Source organism: Pristis pectinata, chromosome 31 (genome assembly GCF_009764475.1).
Source record: "Pristis pectinata isolate sPriPec2 chromosome 31, sPriPec2.1.pri, whole genome shotgun sequence".
NCBI lineage: Eukaryota > Metazoa > Chordata > Chondrichthyes > Rhinopristiformes > Pristidae > Pristis > Pristis pectinata.
In genome coordinates, this window is record NC_067435.1 from 14,265,454 (window position 1) to 14,288,769 (window position 23,316).

General features: G+C 40.9%; 1 protein-coding gene across 7 annotated transcripts in view; it reads left to right on the forward strand.

The window, feature by feature from the left end:
• Positions 1 to 20,608, forward strand: part of LOC127585091 (interleukin enhancer-binding factor 3-like) — a 71,161-nt gene extending 50,553 nt beyond the window's left edge. For 6 of the 7 annotated variants that reach the window (XM_052042284.1, XM_052042281.1, XM_052042282.1 and 3 more), the window contains 8 exons: positions 836 to 976; positions 1,743 to 1,880; positions 2,037 to 2,174; positions 3,507 to 3,669; positions 4,314 to 4,421; positions 16,122 to 16,475; positions 17,093 to 17,191; positions 19,573 to 20,608. In XM_052042284.1, the coding sequence (XP_051898244.1) occupies positions 836 to 976; positions 1,743 to 1,880; positions 2,037 to 2,174; positions 3,507 to 3,669; positions 4,314 to 4,421; positions 16,122 to 16,475; positions 17,093 to 17,191; positions 19,573 to 19,700 (1,269 nt within the window). In that variant the 3' untranslated portion in view covers positions 19,701 to 20,608. Of the gene's footprint in view, positions 1 to 835; positions 977 to 1,742; positions 1,881 to 2,036; positions 2,175 to 3,506; positions 3,670 to 4,313; positions 4,422 to 5,541; positions 5,866 to 16,121; positions 16,476 to 17,092; positions 17,192 to 19,572 lie in introns of those variants that run through there. The other variant, XM_052042285.1, reaches the window with a different exon arrangement.
• The last annotated feature ends 2,708 nt before the right edge of the window (positions 20,609 to 23,316 follow it).

Genomic DNA, 23,316 nt, shown 5'->3' on the forward strand with positions numbered 1-23,316 from the left:
TTTTAAATATTGAATGCAAAATCCTTGATTTCTGTAAATGCTGAACTTGCTACATACACAAATGCGTACTGTGCATTTAAGGTGGAGTACAATCATCATCTTGCATTGTGCTGTCTGGGACTTCTGTTTTTTGGGCAAAGTGAAACTAGTTTGAAGTTCAAAGGGTAGTATTTCATGATCCATTGATTTGGAACAATCTACAATGTGTCAACCGCACATTATTGAATTTGGTGTACTTAAGCACTAAAACATTACAAATTCAACAAAGTACAAGGAATTGTGATAAATTTACAAAATACGATTCCTCACAACTCTGCTTTCCTAATGATACCAAAGCCCACAAACTTTAATGAACTCTATTTTTACCAGCAACTCAATGTGATCAGGAAAACTGCAATATTAGCAGGTACTTGAGACATATAGAGATTGGGGCTGGATCTTGAACTAGTTTCATCTTTTTGCCTTATTTAGGTGTCAGGTTTACCTAAAAGATAGGCCAAAGTACTGGAGGGTTGGAGGGCACCTTCAGGTAATTTTGAGTGGTGGGGATGGTAGAGAAGTGAGGTTTTGGTAATGAGATTAAATTGCATCATGGCAACAATGTTCAACTTTATTGTTACTCTAAAGTTGCGTTATCATAAATATCTCCCACCAGGGCACAATGAAGTTGGTATCTAATGTGGGGAATTTGAGCATTTGTGGTAATTGATACAGTAAATGTACTTTGTTTTTGCCTGAGTAATTTGTTTAGCTGTAAAACTAAATTGCTACCTAGGATATTGTTATTTGTGTAATGGGGTGTCTCTATTTGAAGCCATAACTAGTTTTCTGACAGGTTTTGCAAGATAAAGGTCTTCCAACAGGAGTGGAACCTGAGAAAATTGAAGAAACGGTGATTAAAGTGGAACCCAAGCCTGTCGCTCCAGTCCCTGCAGCGGTGACTGTAAAACCACCTACTGTAACTCCAGAGGCTGAGGTATAATATCATTTGTCCTTAGATTAATAAAAAAAAACATTTCATGGTGAAGTGCAATTTTTCAGCAGTCATAAGGATTCGCTCTGGACACATATCTCTAATATACTCTTCTATCCTGCTTAATGCCAAGGAACAAACACTAATGGAATAGGTACCAAATAGTGTCATTATAGCATTATATATAGGGATGCATTACTGCCAGTTCCGCTGTGCTGGAAGCTTGCATTTCTTGCTGCTGTGTTCAGAATAATTGGAAACCTCTGCCCTTTACTACTATTCCTGCAGCAATGAATCACTGGTGTTAAGAGGCTGCTGGTGGGACCCAGTGTTGGGGGATAAGAGTGAAGTGTTGAAAGACAGGTGAGATTGTATGATCTGGGTGGCCTGCCCAAAGCATGGAGCAGGTGCTGCCAATACCCATCAATGGCTTGCACTCATCATTGCTGAACAGTTGCATACCTCACTCGGCTAGCTTGATACCAGCCCTTGCAGATGACAGTCCATATTGTGCTACGGATTATTTTGTAATGGGTGGGCCTACGGAGGTTAGGGGCTTCCCAGCATGCAGGCTGGTTGGATGTCTTTTTCTAAACGTGCACAATTGTACTTTGCCTTTTGAATGCTTGGACTGGAGGACGAAAAGCACCATAACCCTCTGGGATAGTACTAAGTGAAGTGAGAATCCTGCTATTAGAAATTACCTCTGGCGTTGAGTGGCTGACTCTTCTGAATTATTTACTAATCTAGTTTTCTGATACCTATTCAGAGTACACGTCAGCAAGGTCCAATTTTGACCAAACAAGGAAAAAATCCAGTAATGGAGCTGAATGAGAAGCGAAGGGGACTTAAATATGAATTAATATCAGAGACTGGTGGCAGCCATGACAAGCGGTTTGTTATGGAGGTAAGGATCAACTTTAATAACTTCATGTTGGAAGCATGATTTATATTTTTCTTTATAATGTGTGAAAAATATTGCAGATTTTGAAAATCAATAAACTGCAAATGATTTTGAGTCTGGTTTAATGTCACCTTTGGAATTTTTTTTTATTTCCTCCAGGTTGAAGTTGATGGTCAGAAATTTACTGGGTCAGGCTCCAATAAGAAAGTGGCAAAAGCCCATGCTGCACTGGCTGCTCTGGAAAAACTTTTTCCCCACCAGCCTCCTATGGAAGTAAAGAAGAAAAGGATTATTCAGGTAGGTCATCTAAGACTCCTTGATGTCTGTATTCTGCATTGGATTATTTTTTTTAAAATCCTAACTGTGCTTTCAACAGAAACTTAATGGGCTCCCATAATTTTGGATGTGCCTTAACACTGAAAGATAATTTCCATAATCATGATTTGTCACTCGTGAGTTTACCTAGCTAGAACATGCAAATTTGTCACAACCTGTCCTTGTAAATCCATACATGAGCTTCCTTAAGGGCCACCAATCATAATCGAGAACAGAAAGCTAGACTTTTCCCCTCCCAGTTAAACAATATGAGGCTTTAGGATCTGTGGCTAAACTGATAATATGGATGACAATGTTTCATAATTTAAACTCTTCTGGCAATGTGGCTGTTGGGTGAAAATGGGCTCAGGCTTTACTTTGAGGACATTGGTTAAAGAGTAAACTATTTACATGCAAATCTGGGTTCCTCAAGTTAATAACTATTGCATATGATTATGTCTTAAAGAGAAGTAGATGGAAAATGCAAATAAAGATGACAAAAATATTGAGGGAATTCTGCCTTTATAGCAAGATATATAGAATACAAAAGTTAAAGTAATAAATCTTAAGGTCACATTTTGCTCAACGTTACAGGAAGTATATTGAAGCTTCTGACACAGTACAAGAATCTATTAAAGAAATTCGAACAAAAGAAAGATCAGGCAAAATTCAAGTGTTTTGACTAGAACAAAATTGGGATCTTTGAGGCAACTTGATTGGGATGTTAATGTTTCATGAAAAGATAGGCTCTTCTGGAGATTTAGTGATCCCAACTAGGGGACCCAAGTTCAGGTGCTAAGTGTGGGATAGGGAAGTGTAAAGTGTGGATTGTACAAATGAAGCAGAGGCCACAATTTCTTAAGAATGGATTAAATAGGTAGTTGAAGATCTGAATGGAAATACTGGGTAATCACCAATACCAGATGGGGTGCTCTTTCGTTAAAATTACATTATTTTTTTAAAGTATTAAAGACAAAGATGCAAAACAACTTGCCATCTGTTTTGAGTTGTCAGTTGCTTGAAACTAAACTGCACCCGCTCCAGTGCTCTTCATTTAGCCTTGGCAGGGCATGAAGCAAAAAAAAGACTTGCTGGCACCTTTGTGTCTGAACACGGATCGTGTCTTAATGGAGTTGAACATACAGAGCCCATTTATGCTTAGTTCGTGCAACAGGACATTTTTAATCTGGTATTAAGTACATCCAGTCTTCTGTTCATCTGTAGCACAGTGGAAAGATCAATGCATTTGTTAATGACTGCACTCCACCAAGGAAAGCTTTCAGATTTAATTAATGTATACATTTATCTTAATAGCCACAGCAGCACAACATGGGATTTGGAGGTGGCATGGGTATGGGAGTGCTTCCTTCTGGTCCCCCTACAGGCCCTCCTGTACAAAGAGGTAGAGGCAGAGGACGTGGAAGAGGTGGCAGAGGTGGTTTCAATACTTCCAACAATTCTGGCTACATGTCTTCAGGTAAGGCTTTACTTGAAGAAGTTTGCCTTTATTCTGCATCTTGTGCCACAATGTCCCTCATTGCACCTTAGAGCTAGCTACTGGTGTGTTGTACGTTTAAAATATTCCCTATATAATGCTTCTCTTACCTATACTAGCCATCATGACTAGGACACAGTTTTGTCCTATGGAACATGTTCATTAGAAACTGAGAAAGATTGGCCACTTTCTCTCAGTAGGTCTGATAAAATGATGAGTCAAGATGTTGGGTGAATTGTAACTTGCATATGTTTGAGCCTTCCATTTCACTCCAGGGCTGCATTCTACCTCATGATGTGTATGAAAATGCTGTAGGGATTGGCTGGGCTTTCAGTTATAGTTTTTCTCACCCTTGTTAAGTTTAATGAGATGAAGGGGTTGCTCAAGTCTTCTCTTTAAAACTGATGTCTGCAGTTGTAGAATGTTGTATATCTGCAATTCTAAGGAACCTGTACAAAATTATCAACACTGTCCTAGATTAAAGCACTTGAAAAATGGTCTCTGAATTATTGTAGATTACATTAAGTAACAGATAAGCTATCAACTCTGACACTTTCTCCTTCTCCCTCTCTCTCTCTCTCTCTCTCCCCTTCTTTCTCCCCCCACCCCTATAAAAAATCTAAAAGGGACTGGTTATGGTGGAGGAAGCTATGGATATGGTGGTGGTGGAGGAGGAGGAGGAAGTGGTGGCTCCAACTATGGTTATGGATCCTCTAATTCTTCAAGTGGATATGGTAAGAATTTTTTAAAAAGTACATCTGTTTAAAAGAAACATTATGTACTGCAAATCTAGCAAATGGATAACACTTTCTGATCCCCTTTTGGAGCTTGCAAGAGAAGGGTGAAGCTAAATAGAATGTGTGTAATGTTGCGGAGATGGGAATAACAAGGAACCATCTTGTGGGGGGGGTGTGGGGGGCAACCATCTCCATTCGGTGCAAGTCAGCACTGTCCTTGCAGTTCACCCAATTGAAGGTGCAATTCCATTACAGGATGCTATGTTGTGTTGGGATTATCAATTTTCATTTCTGAATTGGCTTCAAATGCAATCTTTTTTTATTTTTTTTAATGACTGAAATATTGCTGAGATTCTTATCACAGCTCTTGAGCATTGAGTTTTTGTATCAAAGTTGTGACTGTGCCAGGTAGAGATTTGTACAGCTAGTATCATTGTTCATTAAAGTTAGCATTTTAAATTGGCGTCAATTTTAGCTGCTAACTTTTTTAAATGGTTGGTGGTTTCAATACAAAAGAATGAGATTGATGCAAGGGTATAGGTTTTGCCCCTCTTTTCCAGACATTAATTTTTTGTTAGTTGCCCTCATCCAAGTGTGGGTAGGCCTAGAAGTTAAGCAGAGCTGGTCATTATTACTGGGAATGGCATAGCAACTCTGCTTGATCCGGTCCTCACCTGACTATGTATCAGCCTAATAAGTAGTAATTGGGAGCAGTAAACCTTGGTCCCTCTCTCCTTTGTAATCCCATTGGCTGAGATCTGCTGACTCATACAGTCTGAAGTTAGGTTTATGGTTTGGTTCTGCATTGGGTAGTGTGTACTTGACAATCCTGTGAGCTAGATGTTAATGCCAGAAGTCTTCTAATGTGTCTCTAGTACTGCAGTTTGTACCCACTGCTTATTGCTGAATTGCAATTGGCATGTTTTATATTTCTCTGCTTTGTAAGCCACATGAAGCAAACTGCATTTATCAACTGAAATTGTACACAAGGAAGCTGCTTCCCTCAGAAAAAGACACTTGCACAAGGTGACAGGAGCAGAGAAATCTAAAAAAAAATTGGCATTCTACCTTTTACCAAGCACGCCTAATTTTTTTTTCTCTCTGCTCTGTCTCCCAGCTGTAGGTGACTTTTTCAAAGACAGCTTCCAAGATTTTCCCTCTGGCTAGAGGGTGAAAATTGATACAAAATCCTGCCCCTCCCAGTTTGGTCTAACTCATTTGAACTGTTGACGCCCAAAATCTGTAGACACATGCTGGACTATACTGCTTCATCTGGACTCTGGTTTCTTGTCGATACCACTGAAACAGCAAATTCACACTGGTGTTTGACTTCGAATTCTGGCATCCATCACAAGTATTTGTCTGCAGTATTTGTTACTTTTTGTATTGTCAAGACTTGGGTAGGAGGCTTCTACAAGATCACCGCACCTATAAAGCAATAAATCTGGGGTGGGCGGGTGGGGGGGGGGGGAGGTGGAGAGACAAAGCAATGAAGAAACGTAAGAATTTTGCAATCCAAAGAAACTGTCTGGTTCTGAATATTTTTTCACCCTATAATAGTTTTTAAAAAAAAAGTATCAGCCGGAGTATTGAAATTTTAAGTCTAATGTAATTTGAAGGTTGTCCTAAATATTGTTGGTATTAGTCATGTACATTGAACGTGCATTTGGCACAAAGTAACTTGCATTTTATTTTGTGCAACATCACTGCTATTCATAGTAGGGTAATATTTCCTATAAAACTAAAAATGCCAGTTTTACATTTAGGATTTCACATTGGTAACATGAATGTGGATCTATTCATTTTCAGAAGGGAGAAACCAACCTAGGTTAATAGTGCTTGAACACGTTGTATCAGTGTTTTAATGGTTATACATGTTGTGTGGCATGGCATTTATGCCAACTAATTTTGGGATGTTTTTGCAGATTAGGTATTGTGATTTGTATCGAAGTGGCAAATACTGAGTTAGTTAATTGTATGTTTATTCTAATCAATAGTATGTTTATAAATTTTGAAAAGAAATATTTGATTTGGAGCTGGATTAAACCACAAACAATAATGGGTTGAAATTTAATCTCCATGTGGCATTTTGCTACTTAGAAACTAACTTCTGCTAGAAAGAACCTCAGTGCTGATTGGAGTATCTTTCGAAAGTGCCCTTGTCATATTTCTAGACACTAATACATAAGCTTTTCCCCTCCTTGTACTTGTCTATGTCCATGAATCTACCAGTATGTAATATGAAGGGGTCTTGTCAGGGAGCAGAAAGATTACCATGTTAGATTAAGCCACTGGATCTAATGTTTGCATTGAGTTTATTTCAGCGTGGAATATTATCTAAAATCCATTATTTTGTTGGTTGCAATTTATAGTATTTCGGCCAGTAAATTAAATTGTTTGTATGGCAGTATTTGATAAACCATAAGAATTAGCAGAGATCATCTGATCTTCTACCTCAGCTCCTTTTTTCTGCACTATCCCCTTATCCCTTGATTAACTTGCAATCCAGAAATCTATTTTGAATGAACTCTGATCTGAGCCTCCTTGGGTAGAAAATTCCAAAGACGTCATCCTTGGTGAAGAAATTTCTCCTTGCCTCTTCTAAATTGCCTAACCAGAAATTGATCTCTGGTTCTCAGCTCCTGGCAATGGGGATATTCTCTCACTCTCCAGCCTGTCAAGCCTTTTAAGGACTTGTGTTTCAATGAGATCTCCTCTCATTCTTATGAACTCTGGAAAAAACAGGCCTAGTTTACTCAGTCTCTCTTTGTATGGAAAAGCTGCCAACCCAGGAACTAGTATGGTGAATATTTGTTTTGCTTCCTCCAAGGCAAGTATATCCTTCATTAGGTAAGGAGACCAAAACAGTGCTCTAGGACCTTGGTGAAATTGTATCCATTATTGCAGCAAAACATCATTTCTGTACTTGAGTCCTCCAATAATAAGGCCAACATACCATTTGACCTCCTAGTTGTTTGCTGCATCCATATCTTGGCTTTTAGTGATTTGTGTACAAAGGCACCTTGGTCCTTCAAACTGCACTACCGAGTCTGTCACCCTTTTTTTCACACAAAAAAAGTTTTCTGTTTTGTACCCCAAAATGGATTAAGTTACATTTTCCCACCAGTTGCAGCTGCTAGCCCAAAACCCATTTAATACTGTGTGTTAACTAATTCCCATTCTGTACCAGCGTATTGCACAGAAAAATGTGCTTTTGCCCTGGCGACCAACTCCTGTGTGAAACCTTATCGAGAGCCTTTTGGAAATCCTAAAAACACAATATTCACTTTAATCTTTCCCCTCACCTTCCCCCCCCCCCCCCCCCAACCTATTCTAGTCGTGCCCTTGAGCTAAAATTGATTGGTCAAACATGATTTCATTTTGAAAAAGCTATGTTGATTTTGCTTGGTTCTGCTGTAGTTCTGTTATCACATCCTTCACTTTCCAGCATTTTCTCTACTGATGCTAGGCTAGTTCTAAATGATTCAAAGCAGTGTTTTGTTTTGACTGTTTGTGCTGGGCTGGATTATTTGTTATTTTAAATGTGAGATTTCATAACGTAGATAGAGTAAGATGTGGTATGTACTGACCCAGCCATATTTGTAAAAAAAAAGTTCAGTTGAAGCAGTAAGGTTGCAATTCAAGGGATTTTCTGTTTGACCTATTTTATTGTGCCTTTTGTGTTGTATCAATTTTTTTCTATGAGAACAATTGTATAGCAACTTAATCAGGACTGATGTCAGATTGTTTCATTCAAGTTCAATAAAAGTTTTTAACCTATTCACTACGAAGGAATGTCAGTATGTCGAAGTTGGAATGGTGTTTCCAAACACTCATTTGGAACATTTCCTGTTTTAACACTTGCAAGTAACTTCACAAGCCTGTGCTTACTCAGCAAAAGAAAATTCATATTTCTTGTTAAACATAATTAATGATGCAAACCTGTCCACTCTTGCTGTTGGCTCCCTGAGAGAATCAAAAATACTGCACTTAATTTGACCAAATCAGGAAAACAAGTTATCTGAACTTCATATGTTTCTGAAAATGTAACTGATTTCAAACAGTAAGTGACTAATTGCAAATGATAGCAGGTGACTAACGGCAGATGCTTTCTTCTGTAAACTGCTTTTTCAAGGCCCTCCAGGCTTGGCATTTATTCTAAAATACTTCTCAACAGAAGAGTCAGTTGTACAGAATAGAAACAGGCCCTTTGGCCTATTGCATGTTTGCCAACAATCGGGTCTTTTGATACTAATCCCACTTGCCTGCGTTAATTCCATATCCCTCTGTCCCTTGCTCATTCAAGTACCTGCTCAGATGTCTCTTGTGGTGTTAGTGTTCCTGCCTCCTCCACGACCTCTGGCAGCCTATTCCAGGTACTAACTACACTGAAAAATTTACCCCTCAGTTCCCCTTAAACCCCTTCCTCTAGCCTTGGAATTCTTACCATAAGAAACAAACTAGGGTTATCTCTGCCTTTCAATTTTATATACTTCTATCATGTCACATCTTTTGCTTCGGGGAAAGCAGACCCAGCCTATCCAATCTTTCCTGATGACTCAAGCCTTCCAATCGAGGCAGCAACATTGTAAAGCAAAAAAAAAACTGCTGGAGCACCTCAGCAAGTCGATCAGCATCTGTGGAGGCAAAGGGATGGTTCACACAGTCCTGATGCAGGGTCACAATCTGAAACGTAAACTATTTCCTTGCCTCCACAGATCAGCTTGACTTGCTTCCAGCAGCTATTTGCTCCTGATTCTAGCATCTGCAATCTCTTGTGTCAATGTCTTTGTTAATTATTTCTGAAGCCTCTTTAATTGTATCTGGTAGTGTGGCAACCAGAACTGCACACAATACTCCAATATTATGTACAACTAGAACATGAGGTCCCAACTCTTGTACTCAATTCCCTGGCTGATAAAGGCAAGCATTTCACACACTACCTTCACTACTGGCTACCTGTATTACCTATAGTACCCCAAGGGAGTTCAACAACACTCCCAGGGCCCTGCTATCACCGAGTCTGTGCTGCCCTGGTTTAACTTCACCAAAATGTATAATTTTGCACTTGTCTGAGTTAAATTCTATCTGCCATTCCTTTGCCCAGTTGATCTAGATCCTGTTGTAACATCAGACAGCCAACTTCACTGTCCACTATATTGCCAATTTTGGTATCATCTGCAAACTTGCCTATATTCTCAACCAAATCATTAACATGTGTAAACATAAACGACAGCAGGCCCAGAACTGATCCTGTGGCACACCACTGGTCACAGTCTTCAATCTGGAAAAATAACCCTCCACTATCACGAAGCTAATTTTGTATCCATTTGCCTAGCTCACCCTGGATCACATGTTCTTATCATGAAGGACCTTGTCAAAAGCCTTGCTAAAGTCCATGTCAACAGTGTGTATTGCCCTGCTGTCATCAATCCTCTTGGTTACCTCTTCAAAAAAAAAAGTGGTCAAATTTGTGAGATTTGATTTCCCATGCACAAAGCCATACTGACAATCCCTAATCAGTCTCTCCCACTCCCTCCTCCAGTAACTTTCCCACCACTGATGCAAAGCTCACTGGTCTGTACTTTCCTGGCTTCCCTTCTTAAATGCACCACATTAACCTTTTCTAACTCTACACTGGTAGGTTTCATAGATATCTAGTCCTGACATTACTATTTCTTTCAAGTGCCCCATCTAGCAGACCACGATTGGTCTTATGGCTTTGGACTAGTCTGCGGAACCGTGAAAGGGAGGAAAAAGATTTAAAGATTATATCCAATCCTTTTGTTATTTTAAAACTTGAACCATGTTCTGCCTTGGTGCGAGTATTGATAAAGTAAGTGTAATTCCAACCTTTTCCAATGAGCCGAAGCTCTATAAATTAGGTATTTTCATTTCTGCAGAATCAAATTAAACTCGATCAGAAAGGAACTTCCCCTAACTAGAAGTGCACTAATACCATTAACTGTACAGGTCAAGTACAATTACTAAACTGACATTTCAATATCCTATTTGGTTTCCTATTTCAAAACGATGGTTAAGTTGCTGTTTGCTTTGAGGGATCAATTGCTATCATAGGATTCATTCCTGATACCTGTTTAACATTTGTCATTATCTGATATAAAGCTGTCTGGAATTTCCTACTCCTATTGTTAAATCTGCTAAATATTCCAGTCGACTAATTTGTCTTAAGTTGATCTGTAACCTATTTAAATTACTAAGCCAAAGGTATAAATTTTAAGAATGATTCATCTGTGACCAAGTCTCTTGTGTCTCCAAAATCTGTAAAGTAGCCTGTGGAATCCATCCTTTTATGAAATTCTCTTGGTTTCATAAGCACACCCATCAAGTAATACAACAAGATGTTCAGTAAGATTTTCTCTGCTGCCACCTGATGATGTAATCTAACCCCAAATTTTAAAAAAAATCCATTTCCCCCTGCAAATCTTCCTGTAACATCTGAACGATGGCAACTGTATTTACTTAAGCTGCTACTTCAACCACAACACAACCTCAAAATATTGTGCGTGTTGGAGAACAACTTGTAACGTGTAGCCTTTAACACTGGTGTTAAAATGAAACTAACATTTACCTAATTTCTGTGTTGGGGGATGTAGTGATACCTAGGGCCTATCCAAAATGCACCATGTCATATTGCATTATATCATGGTCATATTATAGTAAAATAGGCACGGGTGTTTTTAATATTTAGTTGTTATCATTATAAATGTGGAGGACAGAAGCAAGAGTTGGCCATTTGGCCCTTCAAACCTACTTAGCCATTCATGATGATTTTGGCTGATCATTTGCTTCAATACTACATTCTGCTCTTTTCCCCATACCCTTTGATGCATTTAGTGTCTAGAAATTAATATTCAGCAACTTTGCCTCCTATGGCTCTCTGTGGTAGTAAATTCCATTTGTTTATCACCCTTGAAGAAATTTCTTTACTCTGTTCTAAATCTGTCTCTATTGTCTGACCCTTCATCCAAGATTCTCCATCCAAGTGAAACATCCTCCGCATAACCAGTCTGTCTAGCCATGTCAGAATTTTAAATTACAATTTAATATGTTTGTTCTCGGCTGTAGAGATAAAGACAGCATGGGAACAGACCTTGAGCCCACTGTGTCCATGCCACTTCTATCAATCAGCTACTTACTCCTACTACTCCTACTCCTACAACATCAATCTGCTTACCCGCCACCCCCCCCCCCCCCCCCCCCCCCCCCCCCCCCAAGCAGCATAGGAACAGACCTTCAGCCCACTGTGTCCATGCCATTTCTATCAATCAACTACTTACTACTACTATTACTCCTACTACTACTACTACATCAATCCACTTACCCGCCACCCCCTCCCCCCAAGCTTTCAGATTTACCATCCGTGCAATTACACACTAGTGGCAATTTACAGTGGCCGATTAACCTACCAACTTGCACTTTTTGAGATGTGGGAGGAAACCAGAACCCCCAAAAGAAACACGTGATCACAGGGAAAATGTGGAAACTATGCACATCACCCAAAGTTGAAATGAAACCCCGGGCTCTACTAGCTATTCAATTGTAGAATCAAAGTTGCAGGGAACAGGTAGGATGGGGTTGCCACTGGATTCTGCAGAGCAGTCACCTAATCTGTGTCTGGTTTCTCTATTGAATACTGAATGCAGTATGCTAGATTAAAATAAGTGCAAGTGAATCCCTGGGAGGATTGTTTGGGTCACTGAATGGTGGGGATGGAAGAGGTAAACGGATGTTGCATTTCCTGCAGTTATTTGCGAAAGTACCAGCAGAAGGGAAGTAGTTGGTGGGGATGGAAGAGCGGCGAAACAAATGAATTCCTCAATTAAATATCTTCCGAGAATGGAAGATCTTTAGTAGAGATCGAGGTCATCCACTAGTAAAATTAACAGACCGTAATTGTATACTTGGTTACGTTGGGATGGGAAGTTGGTATATTTTGGAAAGGATGGGCACCAAAAAGGCCAAGAGTTTGGAATAGAGGCCTTTAAAATAGCAAATGGAGGACCTGTGTTTGTTGAGCTGGTGACTATGGGCATTCAAGTTATCTCAAGGTTAAACCTTTATTTGCACAAAGTTGTTGTGCAGTATGTTTTGCAAAGTAAATGTTTTAAGTTCGAATGTTTCTGGGAAAGCTGGAATTTAGCAACAAAAGGTAAGGGAAGAAATCTAGGATTAGTCATAGAGTAATACAGCATGGAAAAGGAGTGCTTTGGCCCAACGTGTCCATGGTGACCATTGTGCCCAGGTAAGCTAGTCCCAGTTGACTTTGTTTGGTCCGTATCCCTCTAAACCTTTCCTGTCCATATACTTATCCAAATGTCTTTTAAATGTCATTATTGTATCTGGCTCTACTACTTGCTTTGGCTGCTCGTTCCATATGTACATCATCCTCTGCATGAAGAAGTTGCCCCTCAGGTCACCTTTTTAAATCTTTCCCCTCACCTTAAACCTATACCCTCTATTTTTCCCTCTTTTTGGGGGGGGGGGGTGTGGAGATGGGGAAGAGGAAAAAGACAGATACTGTGAATGCACCATGCCCCTCATGATTTTATACACCTCTAAGGTCACTCCTCAGTCTTCTACATTCCAAAGAATAAAATCCTAGCCTGCCTAACCTCTCCCTTTAACTTAGGCCCTCTGATCCTGGCAACGTTCTTGTAAATCTTTTTTTGCACTCTTTCCAGCTTAATGACATCTTTATTATAACAGGGTGATCAAAACTGTACACAATACTCCAAATGTGGACTCACCAATATCTTGTACAATTGTAACATAACGTCCCAACTCCTGTACTCATTGCCCTAACTGATGAAGCCCAGCATGCCAAACACCTTCACCACCCTGTCTACCTGCGATGCCATTTTCTACGAACTATGTACCTGTACTTCGAGGTATACCTCAAAGACTTAAATTCCTGTTGTACCTTTTAAAATCTTGGGCTATCCCAATACTGGTTAAGCATTTTTCAGTTGATGAAATATATTTAAAATGCAGTTCCTGTTGTAGAAATGAACATGTTGAGCAAATGATTTTTGATTCAAGTAGCAAAGGTTTGGAGTGGGTCTGGCTGAGTAACGAAGACGCTCAAAGATTTAAAGATAAAAGGGTGAATGAATGTATATGAGTCTGCTGGAACTGGAGGTGGTCTTTGTTCCAGGAGCAATGGGAAATTGCTGGGGGGGAGCTGCCTCTGTAGAGAGAAAAACAATTGATGTTTCTGGTGAAGTGTTGTAGGTTGTGGGGATGGGAGGCAGGTGTGTGATGGAGAGGGAGTGTCTGATAGGATGGAGTCCACAGTTGTCTAGGTAACAGTTACTCTTGAAAAGAAACAAGAACATGTTGGAACTGTAAGATGCAGAACATGGCGTTCGATGAAAATCTGAAACAATGCTCAGCAGATTTGGGCAACATCAATGGAAAGATGAAAAACTGAGTTAATGTTATGAGTGGAAGGCCTTGCATCAGACCTGATCAGTTTTGGCACAAACACAGTGTGGCTAACAAAAATTGTTGAATTTGGTATTGAATCGTGGTTCATCAGGATATTTCCTGGATTGGAAGACTTTAGTTATGAGATGAAATTGGATAGGCTAGGTGAAGTAGGGCAAGGGGTGATCTGATGGTCATAGAAAATTGAGAAGCATAGACAGGATAGATGGTCAAAATACTTTCCCCATAGTGGAGGTATCAAAAACAAGGGCATAGCTCTAAGGTGAGAGGAAGAAATTTTACAGAGGAGATGGTGGAATCAGTTAAAATCACTGTTTAAGACACATTTGGACAGACACTTGAATAGGCAAGGCATAGCAGGATACGGATGGTCAGGAATGGGATATGTGATTTGAAGCTCAAGATCGAGACACATTGTTCATCATTTTTGTACAGCTTGATTACAGCTCAAAGGAATGGTACTAGTGAAGAATGTGGATATAGTTTTTGTGGTTGACCCACAAAGTCAAAGACAACTACTAATTTCTAAATGTACTCAACAAAATAGGATGTGTGGCCCCTTCAAATTACACCATTTTGGTTCAAAGCATCTGCTGCTGTTGTACAGTTCCTATGTGTGTGCAAGGTTAATATAACCACACCCAGGAGAGAGCTTGATTGCAGGCAAGTTCTCTTGTCATTCAAATCCCCTGCTCCTAGGGGTGGGAAAAGGACTTGAAGTTCTCAACATTTCAAATCCATATTCCTATTTCCCAGAATTTTAAATCTTCTTGGGTTTCTGTTATTTCCACAGCATACAACTCAAATTTTCCATGGCCAATGACAGCCTTCTGAACTCTTCTGCAGAGTCTGTCGAGTTCTGTGACATACCCAAATAAGAGTATTTCCAGAGGGTTCTTTCCCATTCTCACACTTCCACTTCAGGAATCTTAATGTGTTTCTGCTTTTCCTGCTGTCTCTTAGTAAACCCAGAGAAATAGTAAACTCGGATGCTGATGATGCCCACGTTTCTCTCCTTAATCCCTTCCAAATCTGCATGGGAATACTGCATCCCATTGTTGGCAACTCCACCATTAACTTCCAGCTCTCGTTATCAGTTTCCTTTTCTAACTACCAGCCTGATGCTAATCTTTCCCTCCCTGCAGGTTCTAGCCTCTTGTCCATCTCATCATTGATGGCCTCAACCAAGCTCTGAACTGCCTCACTAAAATCCTTTACCTTTTCTGAAACTTTCCTCCTGCCTCCATAAATCACATCTCCATTATTAAGCTTTTGCCTTACTCTACTTCTTGTCCTGTGTCCTTTGTTTCTTTTTCCCTCTAAATGAAGGGTCAGTTTTCTATTTTAATGATTATTTGCATTTTTCTATCTGGAATGTTTGCATGCAAGGATGCATAATCTAAGGTGCTGAGTACCCCTAATTAGCTCTACCATTTAAGTGTTTACATCAATCCAGATTAATTAAACTATAATGCATTTATTTGTCATTGTTTTGTTGATGTGGTGTTAGAATTCTACTGAATTTCCATAGGATTACTGACTTTTCAGAAACCAAATCAGACATCCAAAGGTGCAATTTCCAGTTGGCTAGCTATCTTGCCAAACTTTTCTGGAACAATCCACTGAGATTCTCTACTGCAATGACCAGAAAGGCCACCTGGATATCACTTTTGCCATACCACAAGTCAGGAAAACCTTTTAAATCTGATTTCACACCAAACTCCCCACTTCCCACCCCAATGTTCCGTGGGTGTGCACCGCCTCCCCTAATTAGCAGTTGTTCCATTTAATGCAAGTGGAAGGCTGTTTGGCCATTATGGCAGTGCCTGGGTTTGCCTTGTGCTCAATGCCACTGTGTGGATTTTGTCAAAAACAAAGTGCTCAAGGTGCTGAAAGAGTGTGGTATAAAGGTTATTGTACTAGATTTGCACCATCTTATTAAAACAGTCACTTTAAGAGTGCAAATTTTTAGCACCTTTTACTTCTGTCCTAACCCACCCCAGTTGCCAGGTTTGGCTTACAAGACCACAGCATGAAATTGTCAGTATAGTGCTGGGCATGCAACCAAGTCTTTTGAACTGCTGCTGTGGATCACAGCAGGCAGGGAGAACTTCATTCTGGTTTTCCTGTTAGGATACAGTTTTTGTATCAAAGATCTGATCTTCAATCCAGAGGAGTTGGGATAAAATGACTGGATTGTTAAATGTTTTCTCTTTCATCCCACAGGTAACTACTACAACAGTGGCAGCTACTCCAGTTCAGGCTCTTCAGGGGGCTACTCGTACAGCCAGAATGATGGTTATACCCCTCCACCTAAAAAGCCAATCAAACCACAGCCCCCACTTCAGAAATCATCATACGGTGGTGGTGGAGGAGGTGGTGGTGGTGGTGGTGGATACCAGTCTCAGCAGTCCTCGTACAGCCAGAGCCAGTACAGTAGCTACAGCCAGCCCTCACTTTCAGCCTCAACGAAACCAAAAGTCTACAACAGTCAAAATTATTCATATTCAGGATCCTCCTACAGTAGTTCCTATTCAAGTCAGAATCTTGGTGGTAGCGTGGAATACGAACGAAAAGGTGGTATGTAATATTCTTAACATTTGTGTTCAATGAATTGCAAATATAAAAGGGGTTTACGGATAGTGGGTTGGATGTGAGGTGGTGGTTAGTAGTAAGAATGTTTTGGCGGTGTCAATGAGAAGCCAATTTTCCCTACTACTTGACCATAAATGAGGCAAATCGTGGATCATCCTGACACTGTAGGTGCCTGGAATTTGTACAGTGGAATCAAGCAATTCATAGACCCTGTAAATGATTGTAGTGACCTTGATTTTAATGCAGTTAGGATAAGTAGAGGAGGAAAATGCATGTTGGGCCGGGGGGGTGGTGGTGGTATGTATGGGTAACTTCCAAGAATGAACACTGATGCACTTCGTGGTCCTGAAATCCTCTGCACATTCTCTGAAAATTCACTTGGCAGTGGCATTGTACTTCCCTGTGCTGCAAATATGAACAAATGGTTCAATGAAACCATTGCTTTCTGAAGTGTAAAGTAATTTGAGGTGCAGTCTCACCAAAGTAGTCGAGTAAACAATTACTCTGAGTGCTAATAAGGCTTTTGTTCCCTTTTAATGTCTTTTAAGCAGGGAATGTGGACAATAGGATTGCACAGTAAACTGTTGCATGTAATTTTATAGGGTACAGTGGTTCGTCGTACGGTTCTGGTGGAGGTAGTTCATATTCTTCTAGCACTTCAGGAGGTTATGGAGGTGGAAGTTCCGGTGGCTCTTATTCTGGTAAGATCTGTGGAAGTAATGTGAATGTAATTGACTGTGACCTTGAGTTAAAATAATTAGGGCCCTAAATCTGAAAAAAAGGATGTGAGTAATGGGTTCAGGGTATATGGGAAACTAAAATGCATGACAGTAATTGAGCAATGCCAAACAATTAACCCAATTCAGATTTCTTAATGAATGTATTTCTTTGTGAGAAATGAAGTGCCATTGGAAAATTGGTCAAACCTCGACAAAGGAGAAGTTGAAAGCATTAGAGGAAGATTTTAATGTCACTAAAATACCAAAATTGTGAGTTGAATGGGTTTATAGGATTTGGCAATGAATTTCCAAGAATTTAAATTGTAAAAGAATAAACTACACTTTTGAAGACATTGAATTCTGGAAATAGAGATACTAATTTAGTAAGAATGAAGAACCAAGAATTTACTATCAAGTTTTTTTTTTAAAAAAAGAAAATTGGTACAGGAGAAATTGATGAAACGAAAGAGTTATGGATTCTGTGGACCACATGGCCTACATCCTAGGGTTATGAAAGAACTGACTACAGAAATTTTGCATTGGTTTTTATCTTACTAATTTTCCTGGGTTATAATGGTTACATATTGGGAGGTAGATGGTGTATTTCCATTTAAAGAATGATGGGCAGTACACTGACACAGCAGATAGTGTTGTAGCTTTAGAGGGATATGAGCCAAATGCCGGCAACTTCATCAATCTGGACGAGTTGGGCTAACTCGGACTAACCCAGGCTCAATTCTGACTTTGGGTGCTTTCTGTGTGGAATTTGCACATTCAACCAGTGACTGGGTTGATTTTCCCCAGGTGTTCCAGTTTATTCCCACATCCCAAAAACATTCCAGTGGTAGGTTAATTGGTTAACTGTTTGTAGGTCGTGAGAGAATAGGTTACGGGAAAGTAAGGTGGGGGGGGGGGTGCGGGGGAAATGAAATCTGAGATTGCTTTGAGTTGCCATAGACTCTGGATCAAATAATCAGTTCCTATGTAGTCAGTAAATATAAAAAAGAAAATAGTATTTATAGGCCAGTTAGCATCAATCATCAAATTATTACAGCACATTTTCTATGATCTATTTTTGAGGTATCTAATAAAATAGAAAAACATAGTGGGGCTGAAATGTCGACAATGCGCGCACACGCGCGCGCGCACACACACACACTCTGACCCACTGAGTTCCTGCAGCTGATTGTTGCTGCGTCTTGTCACTCTCACACACACACACACACACACACACACACACACTCCCCCTCTCCCCCCCCTCTCCCCCCCCCTCTCCCCCCCCTCTCCCCCCCCCCCTCCCCCCCCCCTCTCCCCCCCCCCTCTCCCCCCCCCCTCTCCCCCCCCCTCTCTCCCCCCCCTCTCCCCCCCCCTCTCCCCCCCCCTCTCCCCCCCCCCTCTCCCCCCCCCCTCTCCCCCCCCCCTCTCCCCCCCCCTCTCCCCCCCCCTCTCCCCCCCCCCCTCTCCCCCCCCCCCCTCTCCCCCCCCCCCTCTCCCCCCCCCCCTCTCCCCCCCCCCCTCTCCCCCCCCCCTCTCCCCCCCCCCCTCTCCCCCCCCCTCTCCCCCCCCCCTCTCCCCCCCCCCCCTCTCCCCCCCCCCCCCTCTCCCCCCCCCCCTCTCCCCCCCCCCCCTCTCCCCCCCCCCCCTCTCCCCCCCCCCCCTCTCCCCCCCCCCCTCTCCCCCCCCCCCTCTCCCTGACCCGCTGAGTTCCTGCAGCTGATTGTTGCTGCGTCTTGTGTCAGCCTGTACAAAATGGTTAGGTTCAGGAAGTCCAATTGTAATTGCCTAGATTTAAGTGACACCTCTGCTGAACCTCCTTAACAAAGGAACAATGCATTTGCCTTGGAGGAACTCTGATAATAGATTAAAAGAATCTGCAGACATTGGAACTCTCTTGAGGTGGGGGGAAACAGTACTGAATATACTCAGGTCCATGAAGCAGAGTTCCTGTGTCAGGTTGAAGATTCTCTCATAACTAGTGAAAAATTCACTCATTCTCTCATGGGATGAAACAATTGTTCTGCCAGGAGTAGGATGGGACTGTACTGGTTGGAAGAATTTGAAGTGATCTCTGCAAAACTAATAACATTAAATGGATCGACAAGGTGGAGACTCAGAGGATGTGGACTGGGGACAATAGTCTGAGTAGAAGCAGTTGGCCATTTAGGACTGAGGTGAGAACTCTTGGTGGAGCACAGATTTAAAAACACTGCAGATGCTGGAAATCTAAAATAAAAACAAGATGCTGGAAATACTCAGCAGGTCAGGCTGCATCTGTGGGAAGAGAAATGGTTAACAAAGTTTCTTGGAGCATTGGGTATTCTATGTAATTGTCCACTCCTGCTAACACTGTAAATCGTTCACAGGGTACTCATCCCAGAGTGGCTATAACGCACCATTATCTGGAGGATTTGGTTCCAGTCAGTCATCTTATTCAAGCCCTGGTGGGGGCTATAGCCGAGGGGACCACATGAACACCTATCAATACAGATAAATACACATGTCCAGGACCTGTTACAGAAAATCCTATATCCCTTCTGTTTTATTTTCTAACTGCTGTATCTTTTTTTATGCTGCCAATAAATTTTAAAAAGAAAACACCTTGTATGACCATTTTCCACTAGCACTGCATACTCTTATGGTTGAGTTTAATAGCATTCCTGTAGTAAGTAGTGCTGTGGTATGTGATGCTTCATTGTAGTGTTTAGGATCCAGACTGGAATTCCAGTACCACCAACTAATTGGCACAGGCTGCCTTCTATTTTGCTGTGGCATAGAGGCCACTTCAATAACTCTGCATAGTCATAATTGTATAAAATGTTAAATTATTATTTGTCTTGGAAGGTGGTGAACAAAGTGGGCATTGCTGTCAACTACTGACCAAATAGTGCCCTGTGTTGGATAAGATACTGTACTGACAAGATCACAACAGATTAACTTGGTGTTGGCTTGTACTGAATGAAGATTTTCTTTTCATTTTTGTGGCCCCAATGCTGTAATACTAAGCAGAACTTTTGTTTCTCTTTTTAATTATTCCAGTCCCTGTGTTATTGGCACCTTCAATGGTTCCTTTTTAAAATTAGATTTTAAAAAAGTGCACCAAAATAAACCGGTAATGCACTCTGGTTCCAGCAATTCACTTTGTAATGGGTCATTTTTTTTTTGCCTGGCAGTTGTGATGCTTTAATATCCCTTCCTCTCTGTAATGTATAACTTTTCAATGATTTTTCTTGTCTAGAAGTGGAGCTTTGTTCTGAAATGTACTACTTTTCCCAGTTTAGTTTTATAATTGTGTGAATTATTTTAAGATACCATGTTTTGTACTTTTTTTTTCCCCTGTATTAGTTGAACAGTATTGCGGTTGACCTTCCTCAGTGGTTCAATAAAACGTTTATAAAGTAATGCAACTGCTGAACTTTGTGGAAACGTGATTTTCATGAGTTTTGACTTGATGTGCATTTTCCCTTTTAGGAAATTTTCATTCTTTGAAGTTTTGTTTTGGCAAACCAGGATAAACTGCTTTTCAGGTTTGGGCATCATGATCAAGGCTGTATTTGCCTGTCCCTAGTGCTACAACCATGAAGGCTGTCATTCAAGTGGTGATGGCTTGAATGTGTCCAGTGATGGAGTTACTGTGGTGAAGCTATTGTCCACTTTTGATGGTCCTTCAAAAGGCCTAGAGTAGACAATTGGGTGATCTTTTGGCAGCAGCACAGAAATAATCAGCCTGAATGTGGATTGTGACCACCCTTTTGACCACATTAGCACATTAGTGCTGGCCTGAAGTGATAGCATTGTCTAAACAATTTTTTATGGAACAGCATTTGTTGAACTGTAGCTTGCCAATTCAGATCATTTTCTTAATATTTGCACAAATCACAAAGCTGGGGAAAAAAGAAAAGTCGGTAGAAAGTTGACTAGCTCATTGGGCTGGAATATAAATAGCAGGAGATGACTTTAGTTGAGCTCTGGCTAGATCCCATCAGAAGTACAGCAGATCCCCACAGGAAATGTATGCTGGCCTTGGTATAATACAGATTAGAATGATACCAGGGAACAAAGTAAATTAGAATTATAAATTTTAGATGGTATTCCTTTGAGATTTTAAGTTGAGTAGTGACCTGATGGTTTATATCATATGTTCCCATTGGTGGAGAAATTTTGCTTTCCAATCTCCAAATTAAAGTTGGGGACACAAATTGTGGATTATGTCTGAACTTCATCTGAGTTCACTAATCATTTCTCCAGTAGCATTGAGTTGAACACCACCTTGATTTTCAACCTTTCATCTTTTCCAATAAATACCTCCATGGTGTTGGCCTCCCTACTCTGAATGTTCTTCAGGTCAACAGTTTTAGAATTCTGTGCTCTTCCATTTTCAAACTCTTGCTCTGCCCCTATTTAATCACTCCATTATTAGTGCCACCTCTTCAGCTGTCAAAGCTCTTGAACTCTGGAAATCCCTCCCTAGACCATTCTGCCTTCCTGATGACAAGAGGATCCCCTAACTACAGGTCTTACTCTCCTGGAGGTGGATATTGTTTCCCTCTCCTCAAGGTGATGACCCTCCCTGGTACCGTTCCCACTCTCCATTGTTAGGTTTATTTTAATACTTGGCATACATGATCATTAATTTGGAGAGACAGGAGACGAGATGCTGGAAATCTGGAGCAACACAAAAAGCTGGAGGAACTCAGTGGGTCAGGAGGGAAATAGACAATTGATGTTTTGTGTTGAGACCCTTCATCTGATCATTAATTTGTAGGCATCCAGTGACTGAATCATGTAAATATGACCCAGGATGCTGCTGTTAAAGGCAAGGAAACATCATGCTTCAAGGATGGAGTTAGTACTGAAGAGATATGCATTTCATGAATCTGGTCTGGCATGTATAGAAATCAGATTCTGTGCGGTAGGTTCCATTGGGACATCTCCTGTTTTATGGGTCAGCTTCCCTAATGGCAACACTTGATCAAAATGCCAAGAAGCAAACAGCTGGTATATAAGGCTAACATATAAAGAATAAAAATTAAGGTTTAAAAAATATGGTTTATAAAGAATGATGTTGAGGTAGATGAGCCATGAGTAGAGGGGCCAAATGGCCTGATCACATTTCTATCTCTTGTGCCTTTGGGTCACTATTGGGAACAACTTGCACATTTTTAAGAAAAGTTCCCACTGGGCATGTTTGGATGGAAATTTTCATCAATTATTAAACAGTGTTGAGTTAATGAGCTAAGTATGTTTCTGATGCAGGCTGTCATATATAACGTGTACATAAGTCGGGTGTTTGTAACCTGGGGATAGCCTTGCAGGAGTCCAGTGGGGATAGGATTATTGAGGTAATTGGAGACTATTAACTGGGCTGGTAATTGAGTGCATTGAATTTGATGGATTTTGGAACAGTAGTTGCAGTGTCTGTGTTTGGAAAGCATCACGGTTCTGAGCACAAGACTTATGTAAAAGAGGGTGCATGGAACTGGAGGCAACTTACTGCTTTGGATGGGGAAATAGGAGTTGGCAAGATACGGTAGGGATAGAGATATTTCCTTACAACATAGGCCATTCAACTTTTCCAGTCTATGCTGGTTCTCACAGCAACCTGCAGTAACCCAATGTGCATTTGCTTTTCTCAATGTAGAGGAGACCGCATTGTGAACACCATGTGCAGATCAGAAGTATAAGTGAATTGCACTTCACCTGGAAGGGCTGCTTGCTGGGAAAGGAAGAGGTAAAAGGACAGGAGTCACATTTGTGGTTGTATGGATCAGTGCTGTGAGAAAGGAAGAAGTCAGTGGATGTGGAAGGGCAAACCACAGTCATGGAGGGAATGGTCCCGAGAAGGCAAATAGGCATCAGCTGTGAAACCCTGTTGAGGGTTGCAAAGGTTATGGAGGATGATCTGTTGAATATGGAGGCTGGTGGGATGGAAAGTGAGGATGGGAAACTCCTATCCTGTTCTGGCTAGGTGGAGAGAGGGAAAGACCAGAAGTGTAGAGGGGATGTCATGGTTAAGGAAAAAGACATCTTAAATGTATGTTTTTGGTTGTCACATTGGTCAATAATAGGTCTGACAAAAATGAAGAGGCATATTGCTTAAGGTCCCAGAC